The 19418-nt window shown below is 42.3% G+C and overlaps 1 protein-coding gene across 4 annotated transcripts in view; it reads right to left on the bottom strand.

Annotated features, from left to right (window-relative positions):
* Positions 1–649: 649 nt before the first annotated feature.
* The window catches only part of RAPGEF5 (Rap guanine nucleotide exchange factor 5), a 271113-nt gene continuing 252344 nt past the window's right edge, over positions 650–19418 (bottom strand). For all 4 annotated transcript variants that reach the window (XM_053609433.1, XM_053609434.1, XM_053609435.1 and 1 more), the window contains 3 exons: positions 12549–12613; positions 7529–7583; positions 650–4805 (listed from right to left, as the gene is read on the bottom strand). In XM_053609433.1, the coding sequence (XP_053465408.1) occupies positions 4687–4805; positions 7529–7583; positions 12549–12613 (239 nt within the window). In that variant the 3' untranslated portion in view covers positions 650–4686. The remainder of the gene's footprint in view (positions 4806–7528; positions 7584–12548; positions 12614–19418) is intronic.

The following is a 19418-nucleotide window of genomic DNA, read 5'->3' as shown; positions in this document are numbered from 1 at the left end:
CTTTGTTCTAAGACCAGACTGACAGACACCTTCACCTGGAGCAGTGCAGATGTCCTAGCAGAGCAGACGTGGCCCAGGCTGCCTCGTAAAGCTTCCACACACAAGCCTCATGGGTTAGGTTTCCCCATTTTCTGTAGGAAAAAGCAAGGCCTATAGCCAGTCCTGAGTGCCACATAGTTAGACATGTAATACTCCTACATGCCAAAAGCTAAGCTTGACCTTGATGAAGCTGATGCGCAAATCTCCTGCTTATACAGAGACAGACAAGACTCTGAACATGAACATAGTTTATGCTAGTGTTTATACAGTCAGTCATCCCCTACCTTGGAATGCCCTCATCACTCACTTACCCCTCCATCCACAAGGCTAAGGAGCTGTGATAACTGCTGACCCTACTACTGTGGGGTGAGGCAATGACAGCGATTGTCAAGTTACCCAAATCTCTACCTATGAGAACTGACGCCACTTCCAACATACAATAACCCAATGGCAGGAGACAGGCTGCCTGAGAACCTTGTCACTTCCTTGCAGCTCCTTTGGTGAACAAGTGACTTTAGAGTCCAACACTTGGCCATCAAACACTGCCCGGTACACAGGCTATTTCACCCCCAAACGTCACAGAGAAAGCAAGAAACTGCAAGGCGTGAGCAGTATCTTTAAGAGAGTTTATATTTGGAAAAGCAGTTAAAAAAAAAAAACACTTTGAAAATACAAGGTCAGGTAATGGTTACTTATATAAGTTTTATCCTTATATTGCTTGGCCATTTTTACATATAAATTATTGCTTACTAGCTTTGATAATAGCACAGTAATATATACAGACAGAAAGCAAGAAATATGGGAAAGGAAACACTGTTGATGGCAATTCTGGTAATTCAACAAATGTTTCATATTTACCAGCTCTTATAATGGTGGAAAACTACAAAGTGTAGTCCCTGAGAAATTAGGTAGATACCCTGATTGCGGGTTTTCTATCTTCTAATTGTTAACGCAAGCTGACAACATCACAGCAGTCCTAATTAATGATATATTAAAAGGCAAGATTCCTTGCTTCCAGGTCAATGATTTCATCCCAGTATTTAATAACAGTGTAATACAAATACAATAAATAGACTATGCAAATAAATAGTACTCTGCTAAAAAAAGTTTAGTATATACAGCTTTGCTTTATACAGTAGTACATATTCATCTTTTTGGCAATTTTTAAAAACTTTTTTTCACCTACCAGTTTTAAGCAAAACTGGCCCGCTTGCTAAGAAGCAGGCTGAAATTTTAAGGACATATCTCTGAAACATTTAAAAGAAATCCTGTGTTGGACAAATGCAATGGACCTGATCTCCCCTATTTTAATGTTTTTTCTTTTCTTTTCTTTTTTTTTGTTGTTTTGTTTCCCCCAGTTTCTGAGTAGCTTAGATTGGATGTGCACTTTAGAGACACTGTGTCCTGAGTCTGCCATGTTCTTGCTGGGTGGAACTGCACTGCAGGGCTGCTGTGTGGGCAGAAGGGAAAGCCCACCTTTGGGGACATGAAGTCATGATGGGCACCTCTCGTTCATGCAACACCTTAACCGGCAGCCTGAAGGTGTGGGCATTTACTTCTTCCTCATGCTTCTAAACTTGCTGTACACTCTGCACTCTCTGCCTGTGGGTATTGGTTTAGGAAAATGAATTTATTCTAAACATAATTAATTTTACTAAAAGAAAAATGAATGTAAGTCATGCTATTTATCACTGTAACCATTTGGCAATTGTACAGGTTATAACAAAGAGTGAATTTAAAATACCATAGTCTGTGGAACATCTGCAAATGTGTATTTCAAAGTTTAAAAAAAGGTGGAAAGGTTGTGGTTTTACCTACAGAACCGGCATTCTGCTGTCCTGTGCTAACACCAACGCAGGGCTGGTTTGCTGGAAAGCTGATGAATCCAAAGACCTACAGGACTGAGAGTTGTGCTGTAACAAAGAGGAACCACTTAGAAGTGACCCTGCATCATCTGCTGTAGATTACACAAGGTTTTTACACAAGCAGATTATACAAGATTTTCAGAGTGAATGGAGATTTTATGCAACCATAAAAATACAAAAGAGATCTGGAGAAGAGCTGAGACATCGTCCTGTCCACCCTTCTAGCCAGGACAAAACCATTCTCAGTGGCCTTGGAGAACATGCAGAGGAAACAGGGCCCATCCCAGTGACGGGAAGCATGTAAGTCCTGCTGTGGCCTGGTCATAGTCAGACAGCTCAGATTCCTTAGAAAGAGTTCTTGTGGAGCAAAATCTCGTTCTCACAATTTTGCCTTCAATTCCCTAATTCCAGATTTAAGGCTCTTGAAAGCTTCTGAAATTTGAGAGTTACTGCCTGGGAAATCTCTGGAGATGGTTATTCAATTTCAGAAAGACTCAGAAGTTTCAGACATTCAGAAGACAAGGATGGAAAAGCAAATCTAAACCAAATCACGTCTTCTCTTTGCTACCATGAGGGCAATATGACCATGCAGGAGGACATGGTGGCAAGCACCACTTTCTCCCCTGCCTGTTTCCCTCCATGCCACGCAAGATGCTCTGAATACACCACACAAATGCATTTAATACAATGTTTGTGTAGCTTCATTTGGCCAATTGTACATGTCTGACTTGGGGTCTAAGCAGCATGCACTGTCTTGAATTAGTTCTTCACAAATAAGTCTCCTAATAGTAATGCTCTCCTTGGAACAATGTAGAGCTAATGTAAATAAAAATTAACTTAGAAAACAAAGAACTGATGTCAAAATGACCTTACATAGGTAGACTAGCCAAACTCTAGTCCCTAGACTAGGAAAAAGATGTGCTGAAAGCCCATGCCGTCCTCAGGGATTGCTGAGGGCAGGGCGTGTGTGACTGGCGTGAGGGACGTCTACACTCTCTGGTTCTGATGGCCCTGGTCTCCTCTGGGGCTGGGTGAGGGGTGAGGGGTGGTGTGTGTGTCTCATTCCATTACCAGCAGCACGAAGCAATTCTCTGAGCAGACCAGCCCTACATGGGGCCTTCCTACAAAACCCCATAAATGTTCAGGACTGAAGTTTTATGTGCTGGGCAAGACTGGGTCTCTGCGAAAGTCCTCCCAGAAACTCCCTCCCAACAATATCTAAAGCTCTGTGTGGTTCCTGAGCCCAGGAAATGGCACTGCCATAAATATGTCAGAAAATACTGGGCACGACTGGGCAATGAGGATGAACGAGGTGCTGCTGAAACAAAAGGACAAAAAGGGAACAGGTCGGATGGGGCCCTTCCGAGATGACAGCCAAGATCTGGCGACTGTGCTGACGGCAGGAGGCAGGCCCTCGGTGCTGGCAAAGTGGCAGGACGCATGTATCTAGTGGGCAAGGGTGGATTTCATTTTTTTTAACCCACAGGCTTTTAGTTTGTTTGGAGGTTGAAAATTCTCCTCTAATCAGGCCTTGAGAACAGCAAGAAGTCTTATTTGCTATGAGAGATCCAACTGGTAAAAATGGGGATAATAAGAAAGGACTCAGAAGCTCTGAGATTTTGAAATTTAAAAAAAGGCAAATTACAGAAAGGCTCCCTGCTTTGACTGGTAGGTGGACTGCAGGACTTCTAAGGCTCCAGCATAAATGAGACATCTGGGTATTTCTGGGCACTTTCCATTTGCTGAAAGACTGGTAATCACCACCACCTCATTACCTTGCTTTTGTAGGGAGTGCGAAGGGCTTCATACAGTAAACCTCACTCAGCGTCCCTGCATGGCTGCCGGCCTTCCACACCGTGGGCGAGGAGCCTGCGTGGGATGTCAGGCACAAGAATGCAGGGCTCTGACACTCAGTCACCTCAGTCAGCAGTTACTGAGCGCCTACAAGGTGTCAGGCACTATGCTTTTTAAAAAATCACGTCATGCCCAATAAAAGGTAAAAGCCTGCTTACAAATGTAAAGTGAATCCCCAGAAATTAAACCATGAGTCAATTTCTTAAAGATTAATACTATTTTTCCTTACAGCAAAGCAATTTAGTCTACCTGGCCTATAGCTGCGAATTGTCTGCACAGGAACTCATTTCACCTGCGAGCACACGTTGGTAAGTGTGGCACACAGCAGCGTTAGCAGAGATGTTTCTCATCCGCAAGTCGGAGCACAGGTGTTAGCTGTGGGCCTAATTCACTCGCAGGACACAAGTGGCTGTCAGTGATGTCACAGTTCATACTGACAGAGACCTCCCCTTCTCCCTGGACATCTGGAGATGCCGTCACTATCTTTAGGTGTTCAAAAGAACTACTTTGGGAGCCCGTAAGAGAAATCTGACACCAGGCAAAGTAAATCTCCTTTCTTGTTGCATGCACACTCTTACTGAAATATTAGGTCGTTAATGTGTTAAGACATGTTTTGTTGTCTTGATGCTGTCACATGTCAAATTGAGAATGGTTTGGATCAATAATGTGAAATCATGAGACCAGACTTCATCTCAAGAATACTTCCGATGCTCTTTCTGCCTTCTTGTTCTGGGAGTAGCGTGGAGAGGCCTCTCTGTCACTTTGGGGGCTGACGTTGCTTCCTGAACACGCTTTGGCTGGCTTTCCTGTGACTGTCTTGGGGTACGCTGATAAAACTCAGCAGCTTCTCTTCTCACAGGAAAGTGACGTGCTTGGCATACACATTCCTGTAGCTCAAAGTGCTGCAGCGTTGCGGTGGTGAGGCGGCTCACGCGCGGGGCTCGATCCTGTGTGAGAGCTCGAACAGGGCCTGCTGGCTCTCAATGATGTACAGATGATTCACGTAGGACTTCAGTTCCTGATGCTCTTTTGGAGACAGGTCACCCCCTGTTTTGTAGGAAATAGACGAGAGAATCTTAGGAGAACAATAATGCTCTTTCTAAATACCAGCCAAATCCCAGACTGAGGCTTGGAGTAAATCTACCAGGTAGGTTCTCATTAGTCAGAATCCCAGAAGAGGTGTCCTTGTCCTAACATGGAAATGCTTTCTCAGTGCAGATTGGATTCCTCAGGTCAGGCATTCAGACTAGCAAGGTATTCAAATTATTTATTACCTGATATTACATACTATTTAGGTATTATATTATCCTGTGCTATAGATAAGGAAACTGAGTGTAGTCGCAAGTTAAGTGGTAAAGACACTTTGGAGTCCTCTATTATGGAAAAAAATTTAACAGAGCAATTAAATGAACAAGTGCCAAAGAACAGACCCGAGGTGTGGTTATCAGGCAAAGCAGGTTCAGAAAGTTTGTGTATGAACTAAAGTCTACCCCAAAAGGAATAAGGTACGGAGGTTTTCCACTCATCCAGAGCAGAGACGGGGGGGCCGCAAGAAGCTTCTGTGTAGTGCGAACACGGACGTGCCATGTACTAGCAGCTCTGATAAGGGGCCAGAGATAAGGCAGCACGGACAATGGGGCAAGCACACGTACCACAGTCAAAACAAACAAAAGACAAAATCACTCTAGGCCCAGGATGCTGGTTGACCATAGTGCTATAGTGAGGTGATGTGACTGTGAGTGATGGTGAGGTCACATCGCCTCACTTCATGGATTACAGATGGGCCAGGCAGGGTGAGCCACTGCGGCTCAGCTTGAGCAGAGGGAAGGGGCCTGCAGGAGGCTGGAAATTTTATTGCAGCCTTTTTTTTTCTCTTGGTGAAAACCCATTTTCCCCTCCTCTTTGACAAATGCATTTTATGAGGAAAAAATTTAAGACTGGTATGTCATGGGTGACTTGTAACTTTAAGGTTTAATAGAAATAAGGCTTCTCAGTTTCAGCAAGGAAAAGCACTAGGAGTTAAAATTTTTACCATTACACTGTTCGGATGTGACCAAAAAGCTGTACTATTCTAGAATGCTTTCTCGAAGAGACACTGAGAAACTGCTTCCTGTTTAGTACACACTGGTTTGGAAAGCATGATAGTGCAAAGATAATTTCCATCGTTAATCTGCAAGCTTTAAAAATATGGCAAAATGAATGACCCCAACTGTGACAGCTGACACTAACATGGCATTTTATAAGTGACTAGATTACTATTAACTTGTTTTATCTCAAATGCTGGCATTGGTTTACTACGCCCATATAAACTGATAGAATGAATTCAAGAAATATAATCCCAAACCCAATTTTGAAAGACCTGGTAAATAAATATTAGGTCACAAACTGGCTTGATAGTTATTTAAATCTCTCCTTTGCTTAGTGCTACGTGAAGAATTATTGCCTGCTGACTAGGACATTGAAGGCAGGTGGAAGGCCAGCCAACCCAGTATAACCTTCCCATCCATACTTGGAGCATACATAAACTAGAGTCCCTTGGAAAGTGAGATCGCTATCCTCGAATTAGCTGCGTACCTAGTATATACTTGGAAAGCAGAGGAGGATGAGATAAATCTCATCAGCAACATTATGCTGTACATTTGAATAAATCTCCGTGACAATGTTATTACTATTTCAGTTATAATACATCATACCTGTGCACTTAATGAAAAACTGTATGAGCACATATAAAATGTTATTAATTGATATGAACACTTAGAACATTAGGTTTTGTACCAATGCTGGACAGAAGAAAATTCTTAAGAATGTGTGCCAAATTGTTAGCAGTACTTTCCTTGGGAGGCGGAACTTCATAGATACTTCTGTACTGATTTGAAAAGATTGTTTTACAATGAAGATGTACTACTTAACAGACTAAGTTTTACTTAGTGGTCACCTTTAATTTATAATGACTGAGCTCAATTATTTTTCTTATTATCCCTTCTATCTATAGAATCTGCAGAGAGCAAAGAAAAGGGCTTGGGTAAGGAACTCAGGCAGACTCAGTTTGAAAAACACCTGAGTAAGGGAATCTGAGCCTTGGGTTTTGCTCTGCACCTACGGGGTTAATAGTGCTCATTCATACACTTGCTCTGTTGTCAGGATTCCATTGCCCATGTGAAAGCTCCTTCAACTCCATAAAATTGATTTCCTTCCTTCCTGCAATGTTCTAATAAAACCATTTAAACAGTGTAAATTATGCCTGAGATATAAAATGAAACAAATATTCCTACATGCATTAGTCTTAGTGGGGATTCTACAAAAGTGCTCAGAAAAACACTTTTTCAGCTGAAAGGGAGTTCCAGGCAGGAAGTTTTTGTTGGAGAGGAAAGTTTCTGGAAGGCTACTTGAGGAACTTTTCTGAACTACAGTCCTAGTCCAGGAAGGCTTCAGGCTAGGAGGTAAGGGACAGGGTCGCCCCTGCTAAACCCACTGTAATTCTGAGCCAATGGGCAAACAGAGCAAGACTTCCTGGGGCCAGCAGTGGGGTGGGGGGACTTCTGATTAGTGTGTACTTGCTGTCATAAGGGGATAAAAATCTGCCGTATGTTATCCTTCTTTGCATCCCAAACACGCAGTAAGAAAACAAAGAGAGCGTCTGCTGCGTATGTGTGCACCTCTGGTTCTTGTCTATTTAATTTTGTTACCACCAAATACCTGTCTTGCGACCATCGTTTGTGGGTACCGATGTACAGTCAAATTAGATTCCATGCCTGACTCCGATTACTCACCAAACTGGTTAGTCCTGCAGTGTCTCAGGGTTCGGACAGTGTCTGCGATCATGTGCTGGAAGGCAGAACAGGAAACACGTCAGTGAAAGGGCCACTGGGGGCGCTGCTGAAGTAGCAGTGTCCAGGACGGGTGGGTTGTCTAACACCTTGGGGTGTAAATAGAAGATGTGGGGATGCAACTTTAACTGATTTTACTGAGCTTGGCTTATAAGAGAATATTTGTCCTTGTCTGCAGAAACAGCAGGACTGGAACCAGTGGCAGATTCTGTCTGAGCCAAAGGAAAGCACAGTGTGAAGAGGGGCAGCACCTCCCCCATCTGCTCAAACTCTCACTGCAGCGTGTGCTGCCTTCTCTCCACGAGGCCTTCTGGGACCTCCCTGCTGGAGTTGGAGGCTCTATTCTCAGCATTCCTGCTGTTCTTTGTGCAGTATCTACTGGCTTTTGTCACTGGGCTGCCCTCTAGACCAAGTCCACCACAGGGCTCTGTGCACGTCACATCCACCAGGTCAGAGTGTGCACGTTCCCGCTGAATGCAGAGGGGATTTCTGTAGGCTCAACTCTCTCATATGGTGACAGGAAATGCAGTACTACGTAGTTATAAAAGATAAACATTTTCTGAAACATCAACAACCTTGTAAGATGACATTTTTCTTTCTTCTTTTTTTTTTTTTCCTCATTCTGTCTCTGAGTAGAGCGCCGTAGCATCATAGCTCACAGCAACCTCAAACTCTTGGGCTCAAGTAATCGTCTTGCCTCAGCCTCCCGAGTAGCTAGGATTACAGGAGCCTGCCATGATGCCTGGCTAATTTTTCTATTTTTAGTAGATACAGGGTCTCCCTCTTGCTCAAGCTGGTCTCGAACTCCTGAGTCTTAGGGATCTACCCATCTTGGCCCCCAAGCATGTCAGGGTTACAGGCGTGAGCCCCAGTGTCCAGCCCTATACGACCGTTTTCTGTTCCTAGTTTACATTCCTTCACAGTCTCTGGTATTCTAATTTAATTTTTTGTTTAAGGTTCTCACTGATCTCCAGGCAAAAGTCTTCTTAAATTTACAGCTGCTTTTGACAAGATCTCTCCACCTCATCTTTGTGTACCTTCAATAGCCTGCTAGATATCGCTACCATTTTTAATCTTCCATGATGAAGGAAATACCATTTTGGAAGAAACAATCTTCTACTCTAGCTCCTCCTACATAGTTCCCAGAATAATGTCTAAATACTGTTGTTGTCATGGTCTTGTTCTCCAGAGCACCTACAGTAACACCTGACTTTGTTTCGTATCAAAACCCAAACATAATGTTATTATTCAAGAATAAGTAATCACCTGGACCTCCAAACCTCCCAGCTGGGTCACCATTTTTCATGACATGCTCGCACACACTGAACACAGGATCCCCTGTCTGCAGCAAACCCTCAACAAATTATTGCTTAAATAATTTAACACTAAGAAAGACTCTTACTTAAAACCTAGCAGAACCATAGAAACGTTATTTCACTATGACCTACTGATCATATTGTTCTCCCAGCCATATTTCTCACATACTTCTATTCAATAGTGGAGAGTTAAATAGGACAGTGAGTGCAGCGGCAGCTCAAGCTGCATTTGCAGAGGAAATGAGACCTGACTCACGTCTGTGAACACATTGTTAAATTTCCTTCCCCAAATCTGACCACTTTTCCCAGGACCGTTTTCTTGCTTTTTTAGCTGTGGCATCACATTGATTTCTATCATGTGCCATTTGCATTGCTTGTGCCAGGCTCAAAGTGACGTAAGGCTTGGTACTGAGTGTGGTGTTGACACCTGAGTCCTGACCCTCACATTTAAGCTCTCTGAAGGGGGAAAGAGGAAGATACGGTAAGGTATGATGCTCTTAACACAGAGGGATTGTCTTTCTTATTTAAGTTTCTTTTTTTTTTTAGATGAAAACATTTAGAGTTGCTGAGGCAGCAAGGAAGTTGGCACAGGGCACAAAAGAAATCCTATTAGACCCACTGAGCACTCCTGACTTAACGTGTTGGCCTTTATCAGGCAGATAGAGAAAATACACTGCTAGCTGGCTTAGCTAAAAGTCCATCGCGAGGGATTGGCTTCTCACAAGTTAATTTACTTAAGTTCTATTAGGTCATTAATGTGAAAGATGATCCTGTTTTAGCTTAAGTGAAACCCTGTCTTTTGCTAAGAAACATTCCTTGAAAATAATGTGTCTATCTACTAGGAGGGTCGGTCTCATTCTCCAGCATCCAAGTAGAATATTGGGCTTCATAGATGTAAAAATCGATTTTTGTCCTTCTGAAAATAAATTCTAACTTCACCCTGTCTTCTCCATGTAAGAGGAGTCAGCGGGAGGTGTTGAGGGAACTCACTGAAACCATGAAGCCCATGCAGAAAAGATGTGCTAGTCGTCCCTGCCTGGGTCTGTGTGTGCACGTGGAGCTGTAGCCCTTTTCTCTTTCTAATAAAAGCTCTCTTGAGGAATTTAAAACACATATTATTTACACTGTTTAGACTTTGTTTCAGCCACTGCAGTTAGGCAGAAGTCTCAGCATGTGTTAGAAGACTTTGGTTAGACTCTTAGAGACACAAGGGAAGACCACAATGCTGGTAAGAAGGAAAGAACAAAGAGGTTTTCCAAGGCTGCGTTTCAGGAACTGTTCCCTCACTTTGGGGGCACTGAGGGGAAATGACATGAAGAATGAAATCAACTCACTGGATCACCGCTGGGAGAAGGCGAGCCACCAGTCTACTGTCAATAGCAGACAACAGTCAGCTTATAGAGAATACAGCTGTTTTCCCCTGTCCCCTCTGGATTAGTCAGAAGGAAGAAATTACTAGAGCTTTACAGAGAATTCCACCTGGTGTGACACAAGTCATCCTGCATCTTCATAATGCTCTGCAAAGCTCACTGGGTGCTCTTAGCCAGGGGTGTTGGCCAGGAGGCAAAGTACATATTGATCAAAGGCTTCAGATTCTCACAATCATTTCATTAATGTCAAACATTCCTGTTTAGAGACAAGGATTCTGAATGTGCCTGAAGATTGGTTGCTGACAGGTGCCCTGGGATCTTCAGAACATCACACAGCAACCAAAACCAAGAACAAAAACATAGAAACCTCACCATTCCAGCTCTGATCGTTTGACTATAGCATCCAAAATAACTGAATTATGATTCTAAACACTTAGTGCAGAGACAGACTTAAAAATGTATAGACATCCACTTCAAAAATAACTAGCCACGGTTGGCGCCTGTGGCTCAGTGAGTAGGATGCTGGCCCCATATACCAAGGGTGGCAGGTTTGAACCTGCCCCTGGTCAAACTGCAACATAAAAAATAGCCAGGTGTTGTCGAGGGTGCCTGTAGTCCCAGCTACTTGGGAGGCTGAGGCAAGAGAATCGCCTAAGCCCAAGAGCTGGAGGTTGCTGTGAGCTGTGATGCCATAGTGCTCTACCGAGGGTGACAAAGTGAGACTCTCTCTAAAAAAAAAATAAAAAAAACTAGCCACAGGCAAACTAGCCATAGGGGCTCCTGCCTGTAATCTTAGCACTTACAGGCCAAGGTGGGTGGATCCCTTGAGCTTAGGAGTTTGAGACCAGCCTGAGCAAAAGCTCGACTCCACCTCTACTAAAAATAGAAAAACTAGCCAGGTGTTGTGGCTGGTGCCTGTAGTCCCAGCTGCTTGGGAGGCTGAGGTAGGAGGATTGCTTGAGCCCAAACGTTTTTGGTTGCTGTGAGCTATGAAGCCACAGCACTTTAGCCTGGACAACAGAGTTAGACTCTGTCTTTCAAAAAAAAATGAGCTATGAAGTGATCATCTTCGGAGCACTTAAAATGGAGCTAGAGCAAGATATTCCAGGACATCTGTCCTCCAGAATCCAGATGCCCAGGTTGTGGGGCCGTGTAAGAGGCAGAAACACTGCTGCTGGGCTGCCTCACCCCCCCACGGGGAGTCAGTCTAGGCATCAGAGCTTACGAAGCAAAGGTCAGACGCCAAAGCCAGCTGGACTCATCAATTTGTATTGTTCCTTGGTCATGGTCTACGGCCCCTGCCTCGCTCAAACTTCTCTCGAGGGCCTGACCCAATCTTACAGGGAACCAGGGGCAGTTCTTCAGAGAGTTCACATAAATCCATTTCCATTACTGAAAAGGTCGCTCAAAGGTCAGGACCTGTGTAGCAGGGTTATTGCCCTCATCTTTAACCAGGATGGACAGTTAAATCTATGACCCTAAAGCTCATCTGTCAGACCAATGCGTTCCTCTAGCAGACGAGCAGGTCCCTCTGGAGCACTTCACAGTCGCTGCATTCTTATAGGTCACTCTTCCTTTGCCCAAAGGCAGGTCAGAAAGCGTTTGGGGAGCCCACAGCAGGACAAAACACCTGGGGATGTCCTGGAGATGATTCAGTAAGAGGCATTTCAAAAATGTTTGGAGAGAGATGAGCTGGGGACCTCTTGCTCGGAGCAGGGACGGCACTTTGACTGGGCGGCTCTGTCCATGATGTTCAGAGGTGGCACCATTTGCCCACAGGTTGGAAAGGGAGTGGCCTTCCCCTGCACACACAGACCCTGCAAATTCCAGTATCACATCCAAGCTTGGAGTACTGACAGACTGAAAGAGACACCTTCCCAGGAGGAGAATTTTCTCCCTCTGAGCTGGCTGGGACATTGTGGGATGCCTTGAAAGCAGTAAACTTAGTTGCATGAGTGCATTCCTCCTGACAGAGACCTTATGGTTTTGTTTCTGGTTTAATAATACACACTCAACCCTTACTGTTAATCTAATGAAGCTCCATTTTTAGAAATAAAAAGCAGATTTTCATATTTGGTTCTCAAAAGCCTTGCTAGCATATCTACTGTTAATTGAAACACATATTATTGACAATGTACAACATGCAGCAAATAAACTTCTAGAAATCACCCTGCATTCAATGGAGAAAAGTACTAAACCATGTATGTCCTAGAGCAGGAAGGAAAGGCATACATTTCCTGTACTGTGGAAAATGGAGAAATGGTGAAATTTACGTACCAGCTTTTCAAAATTGACAAGATTATCCAAAAAAGTTTTATTTCCTTCATGAATAAATGTAACATCTGAAAATAAGAAACAAAAAGACATAGGTACTATTAGGAATAGATCATGACCGTCAGCACTGAAGAGGTCAACACACAATGCAATTTAGTTATTTTTCTTAAACATTGCAGATCATTCTACTCGCTTGGCAGGGCAACTTGAAATTAAATTCGTATAGCATGTGACATGAAAGTGCACAATTTGTGTGTGTGTAAAAACACTGTAATGGTACTGAATATACATATTTTGTGCTCACAATGAAGCGTTTAACTTCAACGTGCTTACTAAGTATAAGCTAACATTATCCTATAACTTACTGGTTCCATTACGCTTTTAGGCCAGATGGGTACATAGAAAAGGACCCAGAAACAACAGGATTTTAGTAAGAGTGTGTTTGCTTTTAAAAAATTCCTAGCAAAGTATATGGGATGCGCTTTACTTAAAACAGTGAAGATTTCGATCTAGAGATTTAAATTTAAGATTTTGGTTCTAAATATTGGTACCTGATTGTCATCAGAAGTGAGCAAAGAGGTAGTTTTGAAAATGGCAGGACTTCTGGTGCCATTCAATTGGTAGAAAGAAAGCATCACTGATAAAAATCGAATAAGCAAAACAGGATGAAGGTCCATGTCAAGAGATAAGTTCTTAACTCAATCAGCTTTAGACATCAGGAGAAAACTCCAAAAGCTTTTGTCTTAAGACTACGAGACGCCTTTGGAGGAGCTTTTTGCTGTTGCAAATACAGCATATTATAAGAGAGCAGGAGAATGAGGCTAGGGCTCAGGAGAGAGAACGGAAGAAGGAGAAGAGGTATACCCAGAAAGTTAAACTTGGTCTGAGATTCTGCGTTTAAAGTGAACTGCGATATTCACTAAAAAATCTCCTTTTGGCTGCAAAAAACAAAGGAGTGTCTCCTCAAGAGATATAGATTTGGGAATTAGTTACATTAAAGGCAGCAGCTGAGCATTTAGCTAAACTCAGAGGGTTGATGACTAAGCATTAGGGAATGGTCATAGACAAGGATCACAAAAAGAAACGCACTGCAGTTTAGAGCACACGCACAGAGGCCAGCCACAGTGGCTCACTCCTGAAATCCTGGCACTCTGGGAGGCTGAGGAGGGTGGATTGCCTGAGCTCAGGAGCGAGATCAGTCTGAATAAGAGCGAGACCTCATCTCTATTAAAAATAGAAAATCTAGCCAGGCATTGTGGTGGGTGCCTGTAGTCCCAACTTCTTGACAGGCTGAGGCAAGAGGCTCTCTTGAGCCCAGGAGTTTGAGATTGCTGTGAGCTATGATGCCATAGCACTCTAGCCTGGGTACCAGTGAGACCCTGTCTCAAAGAAGAATGAAAAATAAAGTATGTGCAAAAAATCACGTTTTATTACAGACATGGAGAGCCACACAAATAATCTTAAAAAATCTTATTAAAGTAAACTAATTAAAAAGAGGGAAAGGAACAGCTTAAAAACTCCTATGAATAGAAAGAGAAAGCATTTGCATCTAATCTAGACATTTTTCTGCTGTTCCCTAATTATGCAATAGGTGCTCCTGAAACCTGCCTGTGAGTTTTGACAGCAGCCGGGAGGTGACTCCACTGCATAGCTACAGTGCACACTTTCCTCAGGCCTCCCTATACACAGCTTCTAGTGTGGACTGCCATATTCTCATGAACTTTTTTCCCCTTTTCTTTTAAACTGATGTCCTAGTAGGAAAATGATTCACAATTAATTACGCAGTGTTCTGACAAACTCTCTGGTTATTTTATTATCTTTTGCAGTTTTGCTTTCAGAAAGTAATTGCAAGCTTTCATTCTGTGACACAATATTTAGAAAAGCGAAGTCAACACAGTTTTTACCTTTTTTTATACAGCAAATAAAACACTTTGTGTATTCTATTCATACTAACCACCACCTAAAAGCCTGGCCTTTACTAACTCTTAGGGAATTCCAGACTGCAAACACCCCCTCAGAGTCACTTTGCCCATTGCCCCAGTGTTATGAGGTTGATTTCCCACCCCGTGCACCTCCCCATGCACCTCAGGATGATGATGAGGGTGGTGATATTGGCACCTTGTATTTATTACCAGTGCCAGACACAGCTCTAAGGGCTTTAGCTGCACGAACTCATTAATCCTCATAAAAGTCTGTAAGATAAAAATCCTCAGAGATAAGCATGTGAAGAAGCTAGGGCCCAAAGGATGGCTATGCCAGACCCACATTGGTGGCTACAATCGTCGGAGCCAGGGTTCAAACCCAGACAGGCCTCTCACCTCTGGGCCCCTGGGAGTGAAAGGACTTGGACTTTGCTTATTGCCAGTACAGTTAACTTGCTCAATTTAGGGGACATCAGTTGCTTCCGCAATGCTTTAGTTTCCCTCACAACTGAATCTCTTCTCTTCCTTGTGGTCTCTCTTACTCTTAACTCTCAGGGACCTGCTGACATCAGCAGACATGGGTGGCTGCTCTGCTGGGTGCAGGCTCGTCAGGCTGATGCTGGCACAACCATAGGGCAGGGAGGGTGCCTGGGAGGTGTGAGCAGGCGGCTGAGAAGGTGGCTAGGTGGGAGGGAGAGTGGCTAGACGGGGCGGAAGTCCAGGAGAAGGAGTAGGGTACACATGGCTGAAGGTTTGAAGGCAGGTGAATGGCAGGTGTGTGATTAGGAAGGATTGAGAGAAAGAAACAAATAGATGGCTGAGCTTAAAAACTAGGATGGCCCCTGAAGACTCAGCCACAAGACTCCTGGAAGTCATCAAACATACAGTAATGGTTCAGGATACAAAATCGATGTCCACAAGTCAGTAGCCTTTGTATACACCAATAACAGTCAAGATGAGAAGCTAATTAAGGACACAATTCCCTTCACCATAGTTTCAAAGAAAATGAAATACCTAGGAATACACCTAACGAAGGAGGTGAAGGACCTCTATAAAGAAAATTATGAAATCCTCAGAAAGGAAATAGCAGAGGATATTAACAAATGGAAGAACATACCATGCTCATGGACGGGAAGAATCAACATTATTAAAATGTCTGTACTTCCTAAAGCAATCTACCTATTCAATGCCATTCCTATCAAAATACCAACATCCTACTTTCAAGATTTGGAGAAAATGATTCTGCATTTTGTATGGAACCGGAAAAAACTCCGTATAGCTAAGGCAGTTCTTAGTAATAAAAATCAAGCTGGGGGCATCAGCATACCAGATTTTAGTCTGTACTACAAAGCCATAGTGGTCAAGACAGCATGGTACTGGCACAAAAACAGAGACATAGACACTTGGAATCGAATTGAAAACCAAGAAATGAAACTAACATCTTATAACCACCTAATCTTCGATAAACCAAACAAGAACATACCTTGGGGGAAAGACTCCCTATTCAAAAAATGGTGTTGGGAGAACTGGATATCCATATGTAAAAGACTGAAACTTGACCCACACCTTTCCCCACTCACAAAAATTGATTCAAGATGGATAAAGGACTTAAATTTAAGGCATGAAACAATAAAAATCCTCAAGGAAAGCATAGGAAAAACACTGGAAGATATTGGCCTGGGGAAAGACTTCATGAAGAAGACTGCCATGGCAATTGCAACAACAAAAATAAACAAATGGGACTTCATTAAACTGAAAAGCTTCTGTACAGCTAAGGAGACAATAACCAAAGCAAAGAGACAACCTACACAATGGGAAAGGATATTTGCATATTTTCAATCAGACAAAAGCTTGATAACTAGGATCTATAGGGAACTCAAATTACTCCACATGAAAAAAGCCAACAATCTCATATATCAATGGGCAAGAGACATGAATAGAAACTTCTCTAAAGATGACAGACAAATGGCTAACAAACACATGAAAAAATGTTCATCATCTCTATATATTAGAGAAATGCAAATCAAAACAACCCTGAGATATCATCTAACCCCGGTGAGAATGGCCCACATCACAAGATCTCAAAACTGCAGATGCTGGCGTGGATGTGGAGAGAAGGGAACACTTTTACACTGCTGGTGGGACTGCAAACTAGTACAACCTTTCTGGAAGGAAGTATGGAGAAACCTCAAAGCACTCAAGCTAGACCTCCCATTTGATCCTGCAATCCCATTACTGGGCATCTACCCAGAAGGAAAGAAATCCTTTTATCATAAGGACACTTGTACTAGACCGTTTATTGCAGCTCAATTTACAATCGCCAAAATGTGGAAACAGCCTAAATGCCCACCAACCCAGGATTAACAAGCTGTGGTATATGTATACCATGGAATACTATTCAGCCATTAAAAAAAATGGAGACTTTATATCCTTCGTATTAACCTGGATGGAAGTGGAAGACATTATTCTTAGTAAAGCTTCACAAGAATGGAGAAGCATGAATCCTATGTACTCAATTTTGATATGAGGACAATTAATGACAATTAAGGTTATGGGGGGGGAGGAAAAGCAGAAAGAGGGACGGAGGGAGGGGGGTGGGGCCTTGTCATACTTTATGGGGGCAAGACATGATTGCAAAAAGGACTTTACCTAACAATTGCAATCAGTGTGACCTGGCTTATTGTACCCTCAATGAATCCCCAACAATAAAAAAAAAAAAAAAGAAAAAGAACCAGAAAAAAAATCAACAATGATGTTGTTTGAACACACTTAAGTTGGTCCACAGAGTGGAATTTTATGCTGCTATTAAAAAATAATGTTTTCCAAGGAAATGTGACAAACCAGGGAAATGGTGACAATAAAACAGTACGTGAGACCAAAAAAAAAAAAAAAAACTAGGATGGCAAAATTTCAGTCATGGGATATGAAGCAGTTTAATGGTTTAGGAAATGATCAATGGCCAAGCCTATTTCAGCTGGAGCCATCTGAACACACTCCAAACCTCTCATCAAACAGAACTGCCAGATGAAAGAACACTCCGAAGAGATGGCAAATGGAAGAGGGATGAAATAAAGAGAGAATGTGTTGCCCAAATAACACACCAGCAGCCTGACATTCTTTCCTTTAAAATACCCACATGGTCCGTAACAGTGTCTACTCTAAGATACATGCACAGCCCACCAAGGACCTGAGTTTCTCTTTGAACACCTCGATTATGGAGACAGTGGTACAAAGGACATCATTGCCAAAAACAGCACACAATACACACTGCACAGGTGCATCTGACTTTCAGCTCAGCGGGATCTTTCCAGCACTTACTTGGGGTTCCCATTCCTCCCTTTCTGGCCAGTAGTGGGACAGTATATCCAAAGGCAAGAAATTCAACTGGAAAAGAGGAAAACTGAGGGCTGGAAGGATCCTCAGGTCATCCACCTACTTGATCACCTACTTGCTGAGAACTGACTTTATCAAAAAAACAAACTTGGAAGGCTTAAACATTGCTAAATACCCAATGAGTTCAATTTGGTCCAATTTCTCTAATGAAAAGCAACTCATTCTAGAAGGTACAAGAGGGAGCAAAAAGAATTTCCATTAAAAACTAAGGTGGTTGCTATAAAGCAGTTAATTGCAACTTTAAAAATAATTACAGTTTAAAATTCTAAAAATTAGCATTGTGTATTTTTGCCAAAATGCCTCAGACATACATGAATACAAATATATGTAATGTATATATTTTAAATATCACCCTATTTTCTTTGGAAATTATTTTAGACAAAAACAGTAACTTTAAAAGCCAGGCACAGTGGTGCACACCTGTAGTCCCAGTCAAGAGTATAATGTGGGAGGATCACTTGAGCCCAGGAGTTTAAGTCCTGCCTGGGCAACATAGCAAGATCCCATCTCAAAAAAATAAAAACCAATACAAAATAAAAATAATCCATGACACTTAAAAACAGTTAACTTTAAATACAATGGAGTACTAATACTATTTTTATGACAAAAATTAAGATAAAGAAAAATTAAGTGTTTATTTCATTAAAGAAGGCTTTAATGAAAAAGAAAAAAAATTAATTTACTTCTTATTTTTGGAATGAGTGAATGTACTGTCAGTATAAAAAGGGAAATCTGTTTTGCTGCCAACAAAGAAGTCTCGATAAACTCAGTAGAGCAGAAAATTGCATCCAAGCTAAAACATGCACAGGAGACACTTGACTACAGTAAATATTTTTTTGGGAAAATCACTGATATCTAGCAGAAAGCTCTATTCATATCTAATTAAGTTAAAGAAACACTATCAACTAATTTCTCATTACCTCGTATTCATTGTTTCAATGTTTTTTCTTCCTAAAATCAATTCTTTCTTACATCTGCTCTCATTTTCTACTGTCTCTATTTGTGTCTAAATGATTATAAGTGTTACTTCCCACCTGTCTCCAACGGCCCTCCAGGTGAAGGTGTTGTCATTTTGCAAATAAAAAGCATAAGCCTGAATAAACTCATCATAAAAGCAAATTCACATGAAGAACCAAATAAACATTTAAATTGTTATTTGGGCAACACGTTCTCTCTTTATTCCGTCCACTCCCATTTCACAGTATCTTTCCACTTGACTGAAGTAGTCGTGCATCTCTCAGTTGTCCGAATGTCCTATTCGTTCAGAGATTCTTGCTTTATATTTGGTGAAGACTAAAAGCGCAGCTGCAGGGAGGCAAAGCAACTCACACTCATCCTCCCAGCTTTGGCTGTTCTTGAGAGAAGCTGAGGAGGGAATACTGGCTTTATTGCCAGTGTGGGAGGCAGCGGGGAAGATGGGGGTTGAGGATGGCCACGCCAATCAGCAATCCAGTTCTTTTTTTTTTTTTGAGACAGAGCCTCAAGTGGTTACCCTGAGTGCTGTGGTGTCACAGCTCACAGCAACCTCCAACTTCTGAGCTTAAGCGATTCTCTTGCC

This window comes from Nycticebus coucang, chromosome 11 (assembly GCF_027406575.1).
Source record: "Nycticebus coucang isolate mNycCou1 chromosome 11, mNycCou1.pri, whole genome shotgun sequence".
NCBI lineage: Eukaryota > Metazoa > Chordata > Mammalia > Primates > Lorisidae > Nycticebus > Nycticebus coucang.
The sequence above is the reverse complement of the archived record's forward strand: the minus strand, read 5'-3'. Positions and strand labels throughout refer to the sequence as shown.